A 19,488-nucleotide genomic window follows, 5' to 3' on the forward strand; every position below is an offset into this window, starting at 1 on the left:
ACTGAGAGAATGCCAAATATGTATATATAAATACGTATATATATACATGTATATATATGTATTTATATATATGTATTTATATATATAAATAAATATGTATTTATATATACATCTAAAAATATATATGTATTTACATATATTTAAATATATATAAACATATATATCATATAAATATTGATTTACTTATATATAAATATAACCATTGTCATATATGTGTACATACAGATGGTTCCCAACTCATGATGGTTCTACTTAATGATTTTTTGACTTTACAATGGTGTAAAAGCAATAATAAATTACGTAAGATATTAAATACTTTATTATAAAATAGGCTTTGTGTTAGATGACTTTGTCTAACTGTAGGCTAATGTGTTCTGAGCACGTTTAAGGTAGGCTAAGCTAAGGTACGATGTTCAGTAAGTTAGGTGCATTAAATGCACTTTTGACTTAAGATATTTTCAACTTACAGTGGGATTATTAGGATATAACCTCATCATAAGTTGAGGAGTCTCTCTCTCTCTCTCTCTCTCTCTCTCTCTCTCTGTCTTCGCACATATATGACAATATTTTAAAAATAGATCTGATTTTGAAATTTAAAATATTTTAATTTGGATCTTTAGCTAAAAGCAGCTTCTGGAGAATAAAGCAAATTTCAGCTGTGAAATGCACACTGAGTTCTTTTCTAAAAATGGAAACAATCTCTCTGACTTTTGCTGCCTTTTATCCTTCCTGGGCTGTTGCCTCTGTCTGCACTGCCCTTCTCCTCAATAAACGCTAGGCCAAGTCCTTCCTTAACGGCTCTGCTTAAATGTCATCTCTTCTGAGAAGCTTTCCCCGTCCGTCTGGTCAGAATGAGTGCCACCCCTTACACACCCCTTAACCTCTCTATGGGGCTCATTAGTAGTCTTGCAGCTGAGGGGTGCAGTGTTCCCCACTCCATTAATGACCAAATTCTCAAATATGTCAGTGCCTCCCGTGAGAGGCACTCTTGCGTCGAGATTGAGACCATGGACTTTGGAGCCAGGCTACCTGTGTTCAAGTCCCAACATTGCCACTCTCTTGCTATAGGATCTTGGGCGAATTCCGTCACCTCTTATGCCTCTGTTTCTTTATCTGTATACTGGGGATAATAACTGTATCCTTACCTCATAGGATTAAGTGAGATAATAAATATGGAGAGCTGAGAATAGTATTTGGCATATAGTAAGTGTTACAGAAATGTTAGCTATTACTAGTTTTATGTACCTGGTACTATGCCAGTCACTGTCACGGCTCTTGTCATTCTATCTTCTGCACCCCATGTCACATACGTGTCAGAGCAAACTTTTCAGAGCTCCCCATTGCCTTTAGATTAGTGGTTAAGAGAATGGGTTCTGGGTCCAATGACCCTACTAGGTGTGTGACTTTGGACAAGCTACCTAACCTCTAGGTGCCTCAGTGCTTTCATCTAGAGAATGGGTGATATTAATAATACCTACCTCATTGGGTTGTTGTAAGGATCAAATTGGACTGTGAATGTAAAACACACTAAAAATATACTCCATACCAATAAGTGCTCCAAATGTTAGCTAGTGTTATTTTTATTGCATGGGCTTAGTAAACATCTGCCGGACTGAACTAGATATATACGAGGCTATGTGTAGCTATCAGCATGTAGTTTTTGTAGGGAAACCCTCACTGCATCTTCCCCGCCTGAATGGCATCCAGTTGGCCCCCCTCTCTCCCCTCACATCCTCCCTGCACTTTTCTCCCTTTTCCTCTCTCACACATAGGATTCTAAAATCTGCCTCAAACTTGCTATGCATTATTCACTGACAATCTGTATTTTACTTCCTTTGAACAGTGAAAAAGCCTGTGTCAATTTATCTTTTAAAGCTGCTTCTTGCTGAATCCACATATGTCCATTAATGGTGACTTTGGATGGGACTGCATCTGCAAAGGCCCATCTCAAATGATCCCCATTTAATGTGAGCTGTGACTTCCCAAGGCTGCTGCTCATTAGTAGCTACTTCTCATTTCTTCCCCTAGTTCAGACACCAGACGAAACTGAAAGAGCTTTTTACAAAGACTACTGAGGAGGCTGCAAAACTGAGCATCTGGGCCTTGTATAAAAGAAAGAAAGGGAGCTTGGCAGAGGTACCAAAGCGAAAACACAGGTACCATGTTTTCTGGGTTCCAAGTCGCACTTTTCCTTTTCACATTTTAATGTTGCTGAAATGGCAATGTGTCTTACGTCTTCATATGAATTGCCCCACCCTTTACTCCCCCAAAAGTTGTTACTAAATTGATGGTACATTCTGAAATGTTTTTAGATGGTACTTTTGAATTGCCCAAATATAAGAAAGCCTGCATTCACTTTTGAGAAAATGACTCAAAGCCAGCTTAGTGGTATGGAGGATCTGAGACAATTCTTAACCACAGGGAAGAAGACAGGTTTGAAGGACAAGATGTCCAGGTGATCAGCAGACTGCTCTCCTTGGTCAGGAAAAAGTTTGGCTGGCTCCGAGTGCGTACCTTCTCTGGGTAATAACCCAGTCAGAGCATAAATACCTGGGGTGTGTCCCAACCCACTGCGATAGGAGCTTGCTGGGGAAGGAACTCTAGGGCTCGGTTTCTCTTTGACTGAGAACCGCTATTTTTCTTGGAGCTTTTTTAAAGGCATAAGACTACATTTGGGAGTAAAAGCGGCTGTGAAAATATACAGTTATTTTCTTATGGCAAATCAAACTGCTTGTTAATGAATTAATTGATCCAACAAGAACTTACTGAGTAATACTGTGTGCTTGGCCTAGGCTGGTCACTCTATGTACCTTGTCTAAAGAGATGGTCTGAGCCACCCTAAGAGGCAGATATTGTAATTTAGCCCCATTTCCCAGACCCAGAAACTGAGGCCCAGAGAAGAGTGACTCCACCCAATTCACACAGGCAGGAACTGGCACAGTAGGCATACGGGCCCCAGTCTGTCTCACCCAGAACTTCTGCTGTTTGCACTGCCCCACACCTTTGGCATGGCTTCAGCTTGCTTTCTTTTCCCAGAGAAGAAAACCGAGAGCCACAGTGAGGTGGTGGCAGCATCAGGACTAGAATTTAGGTTTCTGACTACCAGCGGAATGATCTTTTTACTCCTTTGTGTCACAGCTTCTGGGAGTACAAAACACCGTGGAGGGCTGGGCGGCGGGTGGGGCCAGATCAAGCAAAGCTTTTCCTGGTGATGGTTTCTTTTTTGTTTCATGCTTACTAAGTCCAACAAAGTGCAAGCTCCACTCTGGGGTACCACATCCCATGAGAACGATCGAGGCAGACAATGTACAGCAATGGTTCATCACTGTGTTAGCTAAAGCGGAAAGATCAATTCATAACAAGGATTGTGTCATGGTTGCAGAGGAAGGGTCTCCTCTCTATGGAATCCTAGCAGGGGCACAGACCATTCTCACCTAAGCTTCAGGAAGGACATCTGCATGCCCAAATCCCTTTCGTACCAGGTGTAATTATTCCGTCCTTTGTCCTTGCCTGCAACCGTGTGAGAATGTGCCTTTAATCTGAGAGCCATTAGAATGGCAGAATAGCGAGGTCACCTGGATTAGGAGCTAATGGATTCTCTACCCTTTGTTCTGATGATAATGGGATGAGACAAAGAATATTACTCTGAAGCTTCTGGGAGAGAATTTATAGGACTCGGGCTGCTATATTTTGAAAATTAGATGGCAATACAGAGGGAAACCAGTTGCAATGCTTTCCTGTTTTGGGGCAGCTCCAGTAGCAGATTGTTTCTTGTGTCGTTTTCTTCCAAATGGCTCTCCCCACCCCTCTGCCTCAATGTCCCCAAGCTCCCACCTGGCTTACCTTGCAGCAGTGTATAGAAGGCACCTGAGGCAGACAGGTTGGTGGTTATGGTGACATCATCCTTGCTGGAGGTCTCTACCTGGACATGCACTGAGCTGTCTGTGTCACTTCGAAAACTGCTCACCTGGCCAGTAGGGAAGGTCACATTTGTCAGGCGGCCAAAGCTGTCGTACCTGAAAACCAACAGGTGGCTCTGAGTAACAGAAATATAATGGTGCTAGAGGTGGAACTTGGCACGTTCTACTATATGCCATAGTTTTGCATGTTCTGGTTTTCTTTCTGGTTAGATAATACATTTTCACGTCTCCTATATCTCTTTGCACATAGTTTTCAGGATACGACTCCACCTACTGATATTCGACTGCAGGCAAATGACTTACCTCTCTGAGTCTTCCTTTCCTAATCCCATAAAGTGGACATGATATGCCCTGCCCTGCCGACCTCCCAGGATCATTGTGAGAACATGCGGAAGTGTCCTGTAGATACACACTAATACTCATCCATGAAGGGTGAGACGATGGCAGCCGTATGAGACCGCTGACCAAATGCCAGAGCTGGGGGACTCCCAGAGGTGATCTGGTCAAACCTGATGCTTGAATACCTTCTCAAAACCCCCAAGATTTTTCCTGAACAACTCTAGAGATGGGGCTTCCCAGGAAGCTACAGAGCCTGGGAAAAGGGGACTCTCAATTCAAACCAGGACTCTGCTGCCACATAAAAAGATGGGCTCTTGCAACGTCTTCCCGTCTAGATTTCACATCTGGCACCAAGCAGCTATGTATCTGCAGCTGTCAGACCTCACAGCTTTGCTCTGGTGTGGTCTTTCTGAAACATCATAATTGAATCTTAATTCTCTTTCTCATTCTCCTGATAGTAATAGAAGAAATACCTACCATTATTGAATACTTACAATGTACCAGGTATGGTGCTAGTCCTTATTTCATACATTCTTTCATTTAATCCTCACAACTAATCTAAAAGGTATATATTATCTCCTTTTTTGGAGGAGTCTCAGGAATTGAGGCTCAGAAATATGAAGTTACCTGCTCAAGGTCACACAGCCAATAAATGTGGTAGAGTCAAAATTCAAACTCAGATCTGCTTCCAAACCACCACATGCTTCTCTGTGTTCAACGAGCATTTCTGTACTGTCCATTTGCAAGTATCCCTTGTGTGTGTTTGCCTACTTGCTGCAGAGTGGTTGGGAGACAGCAGGCAGTAAGCTATTCACATTTTGGTTACTATTTTTAATTATGGGAAGCTGAAGTGTAAAAAGGTAGATTTAAATAGCCTTTTTGCGCTTGCGCGTGAATGGGGTAAAGGTTCTTTATCTAGATGTCCATATTTCTGACTTCTACTCATGCTCAAGCTTGCAATACGGGTTCAGCCATAGTTGTGTCCCCCATGTACTCTGGGTCTCCCTGCTGGACTTCTTTTTCTTGCTTTGCTTTTACTACTGGGGTAAAGCTGGTCTCTGGGTACCTGAGGGTCTTAATGATGGTGAAATGAAAGGATCAGAAGTTCAGTTCTATTTGGGCTCTTCCTTTAGCTGGAGCTGGTTTCCTGCTGGAACCCCTGAGACCGACAGCTTGTGCGGTTTCAGGTGAGGCATAGTGAGACTAGGCACTGAGCCATTTTCTGCCGAAGGTCAGATTTGGGTGTTGCATGGATTCTGCCATCTGCTAATTCTTTCTGTCCCTGTGTTTGGTGCTGATCGGGACATTCTTTACACTGAATCCTAACGGTCCCTGCACAGTCTGCTACAGAGGAGGTGTTGGTAAAGGTCTTCTGAATGACCCAAGACTAACTCTGGGGGAAGGGCCGAGGGGTTTTGGGAAAGTTGAACCTCTGTTGCTGAAGCCTGAGGAAGGGGAACAGAAGCTCTTTCCAAGATGGCGAGCAATGCAGTGGACTCTACCATGGACTCAGGCCTGGGCTCAGAGGAGCAAGGCTTGTCAGTCCTTTGGGCTCTCCCACAGGCAGTTAGGGGTTTCAGAAACCTGTTGCTTGTCATGATTTCTCAGTTTTCTTCCTGAGTCCAGAGTCAGGTTCTTGTCAGAAAAAGTCAGTCTGGCTTAGGGAAGGGTGATGGTGTGGCTGGAAGAGCGATGGTGTGACCTGGACTCTGTACAAGGTCAAAGGCGCAGAACGTCCCTCAGAGCCAGTGAGGGAGTGATGCTGAGAGGCTGCTGCTAGGAAGGGCAGGGAGTCTTGGGGTAAAGATCTGGAATGTTTGCCCGAGGCCTCTCTCACCTGGAGACTCCCAGAGCTCCGCTCCCTTTAACTCTAGGAGAGGCTGGTGTTCTGTTTAACCCTTTATGACTGGTGAAAATTTGCACAGAAAGGAATTGCACAAAAATGTTTACAGCGGTTATCTCTGGGAGGCAGAATTACAGGTGATTTTAATTGCTTATTTATATATGTTTTATAGTCCCAAGATTTTCTATCATCAAGACGGGTTATTGTCATAAACAGAAAGCGCTATGACAACCCAAGTAATGCCAGATACAGGGAGCTTGGGGGTATGGCCATCTTGGGGAAGAGGACCTTTTAAATTACTGGCATTTATAGAGGAGTCTCATTCTAGGACATCTGCCAATATCAACCTCTGGGCCTTTTCTGTAAACTATTCGTAGGGTACCCCAAACTTCTAAGCCAAATATCAAGATCCCCAAAACTGGCTCTGCCCTTCGTCATCTTAACTGTGTCTGTGGTCTGTGAGGAAGCTGAGCCATATCAGATCCTGAGCCATCTTTTACATCAATAGGAAGACCCATTTCGGTCCAACAGTTCATGGGATAGGCATGCTGACTGAATTTGGGTCTTTGAACACCTGTTATCTTTATTAATAAACACCTATAGTCTTTATTAATAAGACTACTTACTCAGACTATCTAATTTCCTGACCTAACTAGATAAAAAAGATTTTATTATACTATGCAGGAGAACTAAAAAACAAGTTTTGGAGTCTTACAAACAAGAATTGACAAAGAGATTATTGATTAGCAGTCAGATGTCACTTCAGTACTACTTCTAACAAGGCCTCGTTTAAATGCCACCCCACAAACCCCTCCCTGGTCTCTCCTGTCTCTCTTCTCCCTGTTAGACTCTGGCACGACTCCATCAGAGACTGTGTCTCAATAACTGAAATAGCTGATGGACAAGTTATCTCCCGCTTAGCCCTGGGAGTCAGGACAGGCCTGAGGAGTCAGATGGCCAGGCTGGGAATCTGGATTCCACCACCTGCCAGCACTGGGACCCTGGAGGGCTGTTTCTTGGTTCATCTTGGCTTCCCTAGTATTGGGTCTGGCACAGAGAAGACAGGCGGGGGACGTTGGCTGAACAAATAAATGAGTGCATGATTGGACGTGCTCTGTGGGAGAAGAGAGAGCATGATTCATTCACACGCTACCTCCTGCAGCACTTGAAAGAGGTTTGACACACAGTAGGTACATGATAAACGTCTGCTGAATGCACAAATACAGAATCAACTGCTTTCACTAAATGATACTTTAGCAATCTCCGTAGGCATCTCCCTAGCGTTTTAGTGCCCAAGACAGAAAGAAGCTTTGCATAAAGGCAGACAATTGTAATTATTACTGAAGGTAGCCTGTAATACATAATGAAATTGAGCCTGAACAAGATACAATGAAAAGGCCCTGTGCCTTCAAGATCTGGTTTTTATTTTATATGAGATGGCTGAAAAACAGTAATTTCCACTCCTCACATTTTCCATTAGAAGAACTGAATATCTCAATTAAGTGAACATCAAATAGAACAGCCAATTTATAGAATTTTCTTGTCTCTTATTCATTCATGCCGGTGCCTTCCAGAGCTAGAGAAATGCCACTGGATCTCTCTGCTGCCTGATCAATACCTGTGATTATTCTGTCAGAACACTTTGCTTCTGCCTCTTTGCCCTGTGCCCCCCTCTGTGGAGCCCTTTCTCTTCCTGCTGCAGAGCTGCCAAGAGAAAGGAGGCCAGAGCTACCCAACAATGGGTCAAGGGGACAGTTCTCTACACTTTCTGGATCCCAAGGGGTTGCTTCAAGCCCTGGTCCCACGATTGGGTGATTCCTGGATAATGGTTTAGTTATCTCTGTTGTGGCTTTACTTAAAGTACTGGCAAATAGTCTCTCTTTCTAACCAAGAGGAATGGAAGGAACGTGTTGGTGTGGGAGGGTCCTTGGAGCCGAACGGTCTAGGCCTGGAATCCAGGCTCTATACTTGGCAGTATGGGACTCTAAAGGATGGGCACTCAGTTCTGATCTCCTACTAACCATCAACCCTCCACCACAAATGATATTATTTCAGGCAGGTTACCTAACGTAACCTCTGTGAGCCACTGTTTTCTCCTCTATAAAATGAGGATAAGAATACCTATCTTAGACAGAGATTGTGAAGATCAAACAAGGTAACATACTTAAACTGAATTGCACATTCTTACCAAGGTCTGCAGGATCCAATGAGACTTTGCTCAATAGAATGTCAACCCCCTGAGGGAAGGGACATTATTTGGTCATTGATGTATCCCCAGAACTTAGAAGAATGCCTAGTAGATGATCAATGATGTGAAGATTAGTTGAATGACCTGCTCTTTCCCGCCTCTCTTTCAAATTTCACTTTGCATTCTATTCCTCCATACTTCCTGCGTTCTATTGCATCTGCTTCTATTCTCCAAACATGCCAAGCTCAAACCAGGCTTGGGGTGCTCTCACTTACTGTTTGCCTTGCTGGGAATGCTCTTCCCTCCAATCTTGTTATGGCTAGTTCTTTTTATCGTTCATGTTTTAGCTCAAATGCTATCACTTCAGCAAGGTCTTTCCTGATCACCCTTCCTGAAATAGGTAAGTCCTCCCATCTCTATCACATTATCTTATTTTAGTTTCTTCACTACACTTATTATATGTTTATGTGTTTACTTGTTTGTTGTCTGTCTCTTCCCACTAGAAAACAAGTTACAAAAGGACAAGGACCTTGTCTGAATTCTCTAGTGCCTAGAATACCCAGCATCTACGTATAAAAGGTACTCGATATATATTTCTTTGATGAATGAATAAATGAATGAATAGTACATATTGTTGTTTTTTCAAGACGTGGACTGAAAATAACTAAGAGCCCTTTTTATCTGCCTGCTTCCACGTGAGGAAGGGAAAGTTCACTAATATTCATAGAGTACCTTTTAGGTACCCAGCACTGTGCTCATAACCATCTTTTGAGGTAGGCATTTTTGTCATCATTTCACTGTTGGTGAAGCTGAGACTCAGAAAGCACGAGGAACTTGCCTAAGATCACGCAGCCAGCAGAGTAACATAGATTCAAAGTCAAGTCTGTCGGACCTGAAAGGGTGTGTTCTTTCATCAAGCTTCCCATAAAAATGGTGCTATTTCGAATCAAAACCTTTGTGTTCATCACACATTTTAAAGAAATAATTGCGTTTGGAAATCTCAAGAGCGTCAAGAAGACCGAGAGTTTTCTCTTCAACATGCTTTGCTCCGATACAACGGCCACTGGCTCTGCAGCCCCCATTCGGGGGCGGCGGAGTATGATGGAGATGACCAGATGATTGGCTTTTCATTAGTTCCTTCCACTGACCTTTCTTCACTCCATTTTCCCAAAACATCTTGGGAGCACGGGAAAAGAAAACACATAAAAGATTCATATAGTTGCTGTGAACTTGGCTCTCAGAAGAGGACCACTAAACAGTATCTTCACACACATTGCAAGGCTTTCTTCTTCACACTCAATACTTCGCATCTCAAGTCACTTAACTATGTGCAGCCAGCAAGGAAAATGCCAAATTGCCTCTCTGATATTAACTTTTGCTGATTGGGACTTTTTAGTTGGAAAATAAAATATTTGATTTTTATGACTTTCATCTAGGATTGTTTCACTAACACCACTATCATCAACAACAAGAATTGGACACTGTGCCCTCTGTGAATAATTAGAGTTCAGAGCTCATGCACGTGGGTACTTCCTTTGGTCTGAGGTCACTATAATAGATGGCATGATTATATCATTAGCTCCTCCAAAACTGGACCAGAGCTAGGGGACGTTTTTGGCTTCTGCAATAAAAACTAATTACTTGTTTGCCCATTTCCCATAGAATTAAGTTCCAACAGTGAATTCTAGCCTTTCTAAGATCTGGCCCACTGTACACTGTAGGTCTTATCTCTCACTGATCTGTACTTGAGGCAGTGCATCTGGGAAAAAGTGCCTCCAGTGGAAAGGATTCAGGTAGATTTGTGATTGAATCCCTGGCTCTGACACTCATGTGTACAATGTCACAAAGCCGGTCAGTGTCGGTGCTGGTTAATCTCTGTTCTCCCCTCAGACCCATTCTGTGCCCAAAGGAGCTGACCGCCACAGACGACATCATGGGACCCCCCTTGCAGGCTTGCTTCGGGTTGGATTCAGTCAATGGTAGTAGGTACTGGCAAGAGATTGGAGGCCAAGAGAAGTGTTTGTTTCTCCCATCTCCTTCAGTGCCATATTTCTAACGGTGGATGCAACTATCTGTAATTGCAGCTTCTACCAGATGGCTTCTCCTTCATGGTTCCAGTTTACACAGGAACTCAGCAACACTATCCTATTCCTTCCCTGCCTTGCCCCTCAGCCTGATGGTCGATCACGGTTCACTATTTTTAGTGTCTGGGTGCCTCACTATCCTTTCTGGGTTCCCTTATGCCTGCCTATACCTCTATAACCTTTCGTTATTTGAAAGATATTTTTGCTGGGCATAGAATTCTGGGTTGACAGGTGTTTTTTTCCCCTCTTTCTTGCAGGGTTTCTGATGAGAAGTCTGCTGTAATTCTTATCTTTAGGTTCCTCTGTATGAAATGCCTTTTTTCCCCTGACTGTTTTCAAGATTTTCTCTTTTTCTTTTGTGTTCAGCAGTTTGAATACATGCCGAGGTGTGTGTGTGTGTGTGTGTGTATGTGTGTGTGTTTATTCTGCTTGGTATTTTCTGAGTCTTAGGGTCTGTGTTTTGGTGTCCATCATGACTTATGGATAATTATAGACCTTTAAATCCTCAAATATTTCTTCTGTCTTATTCTTTCTCTCTTCTCCTGGAATTCCAGTTACATGTATAGTAGACCAGCTGACATTGCCCCCCAGCTCTTGGATGCCTTGTTCTGTATTTTCTTTCACTCATTTTTCTCTTTGTATTTTAGTCTGGGCAATTTCTATTGACCCATTTTCTTTCCTCAGCTGTGACAAATCTACTGATAAGCCCATCAGAGGCATTCGTCATCTCTGTAACTGCGTTGTTCATTTCTAGCATTTCCATTTGATTCCCTCTTATAATTTCCATTTCTCTACTGAAATTATCTATCCGATCTTACATATTGTTCACCTTTCCCATTAGAGCCTTTAACATAATTATAGTTATTTTAAATTCCCTGAAAGGTAGTTTCGACATCTGTGTCATATCTGACTGTACTTCTGATAATTCCTTTGTCTCTTGGGAGTGTGTTGCTTTTCCTTGCCTTTTTGTATGTTTAGTTTCAAGTGTGACATCTTGCGTAGCACAGTAGAAACTGAGGTAACAGGTTTTATTACTGGAGGTGGGTATGAGTTTCCTTCTGCTAGGACTTTAGTGAGGGTGTTTGAGTTAATTTAGTTAGAATTTGGACTGGCTTTGAAGTTTGTTTTGTATGGCTAACCTTAGTGCATTACAGGCTTTAAATTTTTCTAGCGATACCTTTTGTTTAGGGTGCAAAAATGTCTTTTCTTTTTTTCTTTTCTCAGTGTTGACTCCATCTTTAGCTTTGGGCCCTCTCTTTGTGCTGTGCTTCAGAAAGGATCTCTTTTTCATGCTCTTGTCCCTTTCTTATCTCTTTGCCAGCACAATTCTGCTTTTCATGGTTATGTTTAGCTTTTTAGCTAGTGGTGTGGGGAGGGGGAGAGGGGTGGTGTGAGCCTGAGAGAGATCTCTATTGTTCTGATTAAGCCTCAGTCTTATATACCCATGTGTCCCTCAGTCTCAGGTGTGTGGCCTCTTTAGTGCCCCTGCCCCCTTTCAGGCTGTAATTGCAGGCCTATTACATATTCCTGCTCCCCTCCCAGCAAAAGTTTAAAACATGTTTTCTTCCCTCATTCAGCTGCAGTGGGTTTCCACCAGTACCAAAGTAGGATTGTGTTAGTTGCCCTTCTCTCCACAGATTAAGGCTTCTGTTCCATATTGGGAGATAAGGTAAAAAGAGTCTGGATGGAGTAGGCAGATATCTGTGCCCTTCCCTCAGCAACTGCTGAACTCTCTCCCACCCCCCACCCCACCCCAGGTCTTTTACAAGGGACTCTTTCTTAAATCTTTCTCAATTCTTTTCTGAGAGTACCGGGTGGGGTTTGTGGAGAAAAGCTCTAAAGAGAACCAGGATTCTCCGAATTCCTGTAGCCTTCAAGGGCTTCATACTTTCTTTCCAGTACACGCTTAGCATTTATAAATTCTCCAACCACCTCAGCTGAACTCTTCTTACTGGTGACTGGTTGCATTAACCACAGGTAAGCTAGTGCTCACATCTTGTCTTTCTCTTCAGTAGTCTGTCTTTCCTTGGATTTGGTCAGTTGGTTGCCCTGTGGCCTCAGAGAAGGAGTTGAAGGAAAACTCATAATTTTGTCACTTGTCTGTCTTATTTTTTGGTAAGATTGGGAACAATGCTCTTTCCAGTTCTTACATCCTCAGCAAAACCCAGAAGCCAAGTCTCTTCATCTGAACCATTTGAGTTGAATTCTATATCCTGCTGGGAGCACTGATAGTGCTGGAGCTGGAATTTGAATCCAGTATTCTTCTCACTACAGCATATTTTTTCTTCCCTTCTTTATCTCCTTTCCCTCTTGAATTTGCATTTCATTCATAAAATATTTACTGAACACCTACTAGGTGGCAAGTCCTAAGCCTGATACAGAGATAAATTAGTTGGTGTCTCACAGTAGTTAGTGTGAAAATAACTATGACAGGGGCTGTCTGTCATGGGATGCTGAAACCACTTCTCCCTGTGAAACTTGGGAAAACTGGTTGCTCATGCCCAACCCAGCAACCTAGTTTTGGAACCTGCCTCTTGCTCATCAGGCCATTTTTTGAGCCACCAAGTGCCATCTGTCCAGGAGCCCAAGTCTGAAATTAATGATGCCACACATTAGAGATGAAGACTGCATTATAGATTCCTTTGAAGTTTTCTACGAGCAGACTTGTGGCCTGAGGGAAGGAAAGTAACCTTGATTCTTCAGAGTTGTGAACTCTTTAAGTCAAGTTGCTCTGAAGTGTGTGATGTTTATGTTACATGTATTATTTAATCTGTTGAGAGGATCGATAAAGCCAACTTAAAATTTGTTTCAGTAACAGCCCATGTCACAGGCAAGCATGGGCTGGATTTTTTTTTTTTTTTTTTAATATTAGAGCATTTGGGCTGGAAACCACTAAGTTGCTTCATGGAGCTAAAAGTAGAAAATTCACTAAAGCAATGATGCATTTGCAAAATATGTCCAAATCTATGTTAAGAAACATGAGAAATGATAATATCACATCTTTCCTTAGGAGCTTCAGAGTTTGCAACGTATTTTTACTTTCAGTATTTATTTAGTTTTTTGATCCTCTCACAATGACCTTGAAATGGGGGAAGGCAGGCATTATTTCCGTCTGGTTGAGACTTGTGTCTGGAAGCCAGCCAGCATGCCCCGGAGTCCCATGGCTAACACTCAGTGAAAACAGCTATCTGGTACCCTCACTTGGTTCACAATCCAAACTGAATCACTTTCCCTTGACCCACTTTGCGTACCTTTTCCCAGATATTCTTAGGGACCACATCCCTTTCCTAGCTTTGATCCCTCAGACCTGACATCTGATCCTGCTCTTCTGGTCCGATCTGTAATTCCCTACCTACTTCAATCACAACTTTTGTCTGCTCCTTTGATTAGTTTACTTGCAGCTGCTCCCGGGTAATACCTTTCATGCCCAAACAACAGTTCTGCAGGTACTGGTACTGCCACTAATTTTGCTTGAAATAATAATAATACTATTAATAGTGATAACAACAGCAGCTATCATTGGAGTACTTAGGAGGAGTCAAGACTTTGAGTTTTCCATGTTTTATCTCATTGAAGTATTGAACCTCAGATTATCCCTATGAAGTAGATCCTATTTTTATCCCTGTCATACAGATATGTCACAAAGAACTTAGGTGAACATAGTTGGTGTGGTTAAAAGAACAGAGATTTGTGTTCTGGCTCTGCCAGGTACTCACGGTGATTTTAGAAAGACTAGTCACCTAATCTTCTCTGTGCCTCAGTTTGTTCATCCGTAAAAAAATGTAGATAATTTCTACTGTCTGAGGTTGCCATCAAGATTACATGGGAAAGAGCCTGGCATACGGTATGATCTCAAAAAAAGTCAGTTTCTCTTTTTATTTTAGGGCTTTTATCTTCAACTTTTGGGTACTGCTATTTAGCGGATACTTTGGAATTCCAAACACCATTTTATAAAAAGTGATCGCACTAACTTTTCCTTCTCAACAAAATATCACCTCTGGCTGTGTATTTCATCAGCGAAGACAGGGAGGGGGAAATGGGATCCTTTCTGGGAGAGGTGTAGGAAATGGTATTAGATTTCAGGGTTGGTTGAGAGTAACCCTTGCAGTGATGTGTAAGCATTCAGTTTGGGATTAGAGTGTGACCTTGGGAATTAACTGAATGCACCAACTTACTCTGACAAAGAAACCCCTGTATTGGCTAAATAATGTATAAGAGATTTCCATTGGGCAATGGGGGAAAATTGAATTATTTAGTGTATTTCCATTTCAATGAGTTAATCAAGATAATTGCTGTTTTCTGGGATCTTTGTCTTTTCTTTATAATTAACAAGGCCCTCGTTTGGAGAAAGGAATTTAGCCAGTGAACTTTGCACAAATTGCTGTGACATTTTTTGGTGCAAATTGTATTTAAAAATCTATTACCGATCCTTTTCCTTTGGATTCTAGGACTGTGAGAAACTGATGCTTGATCAAGCTTGAGAACAATTTATGGTTCAAAGATTCAAGTTCATTTGGGATTTATAAACTCGGCAGTGGGCAGCAGGGCAGAGCTGAGAGAGTATGAGCTCTGGCATCAGACAGACTTGGGTTCTGCCATGTTCTCACTATATAACAGTGGACAAAAGAGCCTCTCTGAGCCTCAGTTTCTATTTCCATAAAATGGATAATATCACCCATTTTCCAGGGCTGTTGTGAGGATAAAATGCAATAATATGGTTCCTAGCCTGTATCTGATGTGCAACAAGGCTAGTTCCTTCCCATCTCCTGCATACTTATTTAATATTCCCATGTTCAGCAGTCTCAGTTGTCTGGAACATGGCTAAGATCTCAAAAAGAAGCTTAAAAAAATCTAAGTATAAAAAGGAGATGTTACAAAGTCCACTCATTAAAATCGGTCACAGAGGAACACAGATTTTGAATAGGATTAGAATAAACCAAACTCTGGTTCTCTGACCACACCACCTGAGAAGCCCTATCCTGAATGAAGAGAAGTGTAGTAGCTACCTGAAGTGGGCACCAGGATTAAAACAAACAGTGAAACAATAGTGCCTCACTAAGGGAGGAAACAGTAAAACTGTATCGAGTCGGCATAGGAGCTAATACAAGAAAGTTTAGAATCATTTTAGGCAGGGGTGAAGGGTTCTGGAAATTGTTTTCATATTATAGCATAATACGCAATTGTGGGTGTTCCTTGACTCATAAAAAGAAAGGTTTCATTGTGTCTGTATAATGTGTTTGAGAAGGGAGGCATATAAAGCACTTCATAAGTTCCATCCAAATGGTTAAAGTAAAAAAAAAAAAAAAAGTTTTTTGGAACTTGAAGATGGGAGCTTCAAGTATGTGAACAATTCATCTACATGGAACTGTCCGTTGTCCCATTTGCCATATTTCTGGACAGTGGTCATATGAAGATGCTAGCACTCTATCAAATACTTTTTATCCCTATCACCTCCCTGTGGTATATTGGGAAGACATTCACTGTTTCCATTTTACAGATGTGGAAACTGAGGCCTCGAGAGGTTAAGTCCATGGGAGAGGTGGGATTCGAGCCCAATTCCCCTGACTCCAAAGCTCATGCCTTCTCTACTATCCCATGTTCCTTCCTAGGAGCAATCATCTGGAATATGAACAGGCAGAACATATTCCAGGTAATGGTTTGCATCCCAAATCCTGAACTAAAATGAAATACCAAAAATTAACACTCCTTCCATTCACCGCTACACCTACAATACATCTCATGAAACAAAACCAGTAAGTGGCCTTGTCTTGATACTTACTCGTAAAATGTTGTCCATCCATTTTCATTACTTTTAGTTGCCAGAAGGCCAGAGTTGCCATGGTACGTCATCATGGCCAACTCATGTCCTTGTGTGGTTACACTCTTGAGCGCACTGTTGGTGCCCATGGTCACCCAGTACACCTGGCCGTCTGGGACCACCAGCCAGAGGGGCATTCCTGTCGAGTCTCGGCGGACATTTACCATGTTGCCGTTGTTGTCTGTGATAAGTGTGATGTCGCCATCCCCAGTGTAGGTGAAGTTGTACAGGTAATCTCCTGTAGGTAGGCTCTGGGTGTACAGATGCTTGCCACTGGTATCAAACAGGTAGAGCTCCTGGTCGATGGGCGAGGACAGCTCGTACAGGTTCTGGGTGTTGAGGAAAGGCTTGTTCTTCCTGATGAACCGAATTCGGATATTCCCCAGGTCAGCCACGTAGAGTTCCCCGTCAGCACAGACAGCCAAAGAAGATGGGGTATTCAGCTTGGCATCCTTGGCATAACCATCATCTCCAGAGAAACAATCACAGTTGGCATCGTTTTTACAGTCACAGCCACTGGGGGCCCCCGCGACGAGTGAGATCTCTCCGCTCGTGGTGACCTGCCTGATGCGGTTGATCTTCTTTTCATCGGTCTCAGCGATGTACAGGACGCCATTGTGGGAGACAGCCAAGGCGGTGGCGGACTCCAGGGTTGCGTGGATGGCTACCTTGCTCAACAGGAAGTGGTCGATGCCAGGGACCTGGCAGTGCATGGGCCTCCCGGCCACAATGCGCACTTGGTGGTTTTCAGAGATTTGCAGGACCACGTTGTTGTCGAGGACGTAGAGGGAGTTGTCCATCGGGTTGATGGCTAAGTCCGTGGGCCACTCCAGGCGAACCTGACAATGGAGACAGCGACACTCAGATGCCTGGCAAGGTGACCACCATGAAGTATCCTGCACACCACAGAGCCTCTAACAGTGTCCCAAGGGCCCGCACACGCACCCCTGCCTGGTCCTCACAGCAGCCTGTCATCCATGACAGACATCTGGCCCCTGGTCAAAGTGAAACCATGCAAGAGCCACCACTGCGACATCTGATGGCCTCCATTAGACTGACAGAGCACGAAGAACGGACAAAAACCAATAAAGGCCAAGTAAGTAGGCAAGAGACAGACTTTGGAGTCAGACAGGCTTGGGTTCAGATCCTAGCCCCACCACTTATGACCTTGGGCAAGTTACTCTGCCTCTCGGAGCCTCAATCTTCACATCTGTAAAGTAGGAATGACAGTAGGATGAAGTACCTGACCCACAGTAAGTGCTCAGATAATGACAGCTAATGTTGTTATGGAGGTGGGAGGGGAAGGCAGACGCAGTCTGGAGGCTGAAGTAGGAGTTGCCCAGAGGCTTAAGAGAGACTCTTCATGAATCGTTGATATGATTTTTGTATGAAAGATGACTTCTCAATTCTTTGAGCTCGCGGATTAACACATGGCTAGTGCTGAGGTTGTAAAGATAAAATAAACAAGACCGCCGTCTGTCGTAGTTCCAGATCCGTGATTCTTAAATCTGGTCACACATTCTAATTACCTGCAGTGAGTTTAGAAAGTATCGGCGCTCAAAGCGCCTCCGTGGTCCATAAAACCAGCTCTCTGGTTGTGGGGCTCAGGCACGGGCATGCTTTCACAAAAGCTTCCTGGGAGATTGTCATGTGGGGCTGGGAATCACAACTGGGTCCTTTCTCCGGCCCGTGTCATCGCTGCACCAGCAGCTCTGGCATCGCCTATGAGCTGCTCGGAAATGTCGAATGGTAGGTCTCACCCAAAACTACTGAATCAGAATCTGCATTTAAACAAAATCCCTGGGTGACTCCTGAAGTTTGGGGAGCCCCGCTGTAGGTAATGGTTTCTTGTGCCTCAGAGAACAGGTGCTCGGGAAGGGATTAATAGAGCCAGCAATAGGGAGGAGGGGTTCAGCGGTCCTGGGCCCCATGTCTGAGTCTTCTCCGAGCCAGGCTGGGAAGCTGGCAGGGACCATTGTGAGCCTTCAGGTGGGCACACGGGGATGGATGCTGGCAGGTCGGAGGTGAGGAGTGCTTTGTTGAATGGATGTGGAGGCTGGATTGTAGGATATATTGCATCGGGAGGAGCTGGAACTAAGGGAAGCCCTTTGCCAACTGTGTCCCCAAAAGGTCCTGTCACACTGCACAGGGGCCGGAAGTGCTGACAGGTGCTGCCTCCAGCTGATTTGTTTACCCCGCCCTTTAGGGACTCATTATCTTAGGTTTCTTAGCCCCCTACAAGCCATTGACATTCAGTCCAATTCAGGGCTTATTTAAACAAGTATATTCCTTTAGATAAGAAATTTCTCTTCCAGGAATTTAATCTTGTAACCATTGTGTATAAGGGTGCTTATCACAGCCATTTTTAATAACGGTGAAAAACTGGAACCGACTCAAATGCCCATTGACAGAGAATTAGCTAAATAAATTATAGCACATGTAGTTCACCTATACATTAGAATACTCTGTGTAGCCATTAAAAGTGATGTTATAGATGGATATTTAATGACATGGGAAACTGTTTGCCATGTATTAAGTGGAAAGAACAGGTTACAGAACTGTAAGTACAGTGTGATCCCAACTGGGGGAAAAATACAACAATAAGTTAGATAGATTATAGACAGAGTGGAGATTAAAAGCTTGAGGGATATATGCCAAGAGGTTAACCATGTTGGGATTAGAGGTCATTTTAACTTTCTTCTTTGAAATTTTTAACTTTTTATATTTTTTATGACGTACGTGTGGCAGTTTACTAATGTAAAAAGAAACCCCAGTAAATTATGTTCACATGAGACGTGGCCCCCTTTATCCGCCCCTTTTGCTAAGGGCCATTGTTAGGATGGGGCAGGCCCTTTCTCATTTCTTCCCAGCACTGCCCTCCAACCCTGCTTCCTACCGTCTTCTCATCCCCTCACTCCCAGCCTGGATTCCTATGTCTTCACAGAACAAGGGAGCCTGAGGCACGGCAGAGCCACTGGCCAGGCTGCTGCCTTCACTCTTCTTAGGGCTCTCTGGGGCACGGCAGGCAGGTGGCACAGCAGCAGCCTTCAGCTGCATCAGGAACAGTTTATTCTAAAGTGACGGGGGGATTTTCAATTTCCTAAAACTCATTCCTTGTCAACACTAGCTGCTAAGTATTTCATGCCCTCTGGTCCTGTGGCACCGTGGGGACCTGCTTGCCCAACTCTTTCTGCCTGTCATTATGATGAAAAGATGGCTCCATGATGGGTGGGTGGGGAGGGAGAAAGGGGGCCAAAGGAGGGAGAGAGGGCAGAAAGAGGGGAAGGAAAGGAAGA

General features: G+C 43.5%; 1 protein-coding gene across 11 annotated transcripts in view; it reads right to left on the minus strand.

Annotated features, from left to right (window-relative positions):
* TENM4 (teneurin transmembrane protein 4) overlaps positions 1-19,488 on the minus strand; it is a 985,233-nt gene that overhangs the window by 22,549 nt on the left and 943,196 nt on the right. For all 11 annotated transcript variants that reach the window (XM_081062099.1, XM_081062105.1, XM_081062104.1 and 8 more), the window contains 2 exons: positions 16,154-17,031; positions 3,844-4,016 (listed from right to left, as the gene is read on the minus strand). In XM_081062099.1, coding sequence (XP_080918225.1) covers positions 3,844-4,016; positions 16,154-17,031 — 1,051 coding nt within the window. The remainder of the gene's footprint in view (positions 1-3,843; positions 4,017-16,153; positions 17,032-19,488) is intronic.

The sequence above is a fragment of the Rhinolophus hipposideros genome, assembly GCF_964194185.1.
Source record: "Rhinolophus hipposideros genome assembly, chromosome: 10".
NCBI classification, from domain to species: domain Eukaryota; kingdom Metazoa; phylum Chordata; class Mammalia; order Chiroptera; family Rhinolophidae; genus Rhinolophus; species Rhinolophus hipposideros.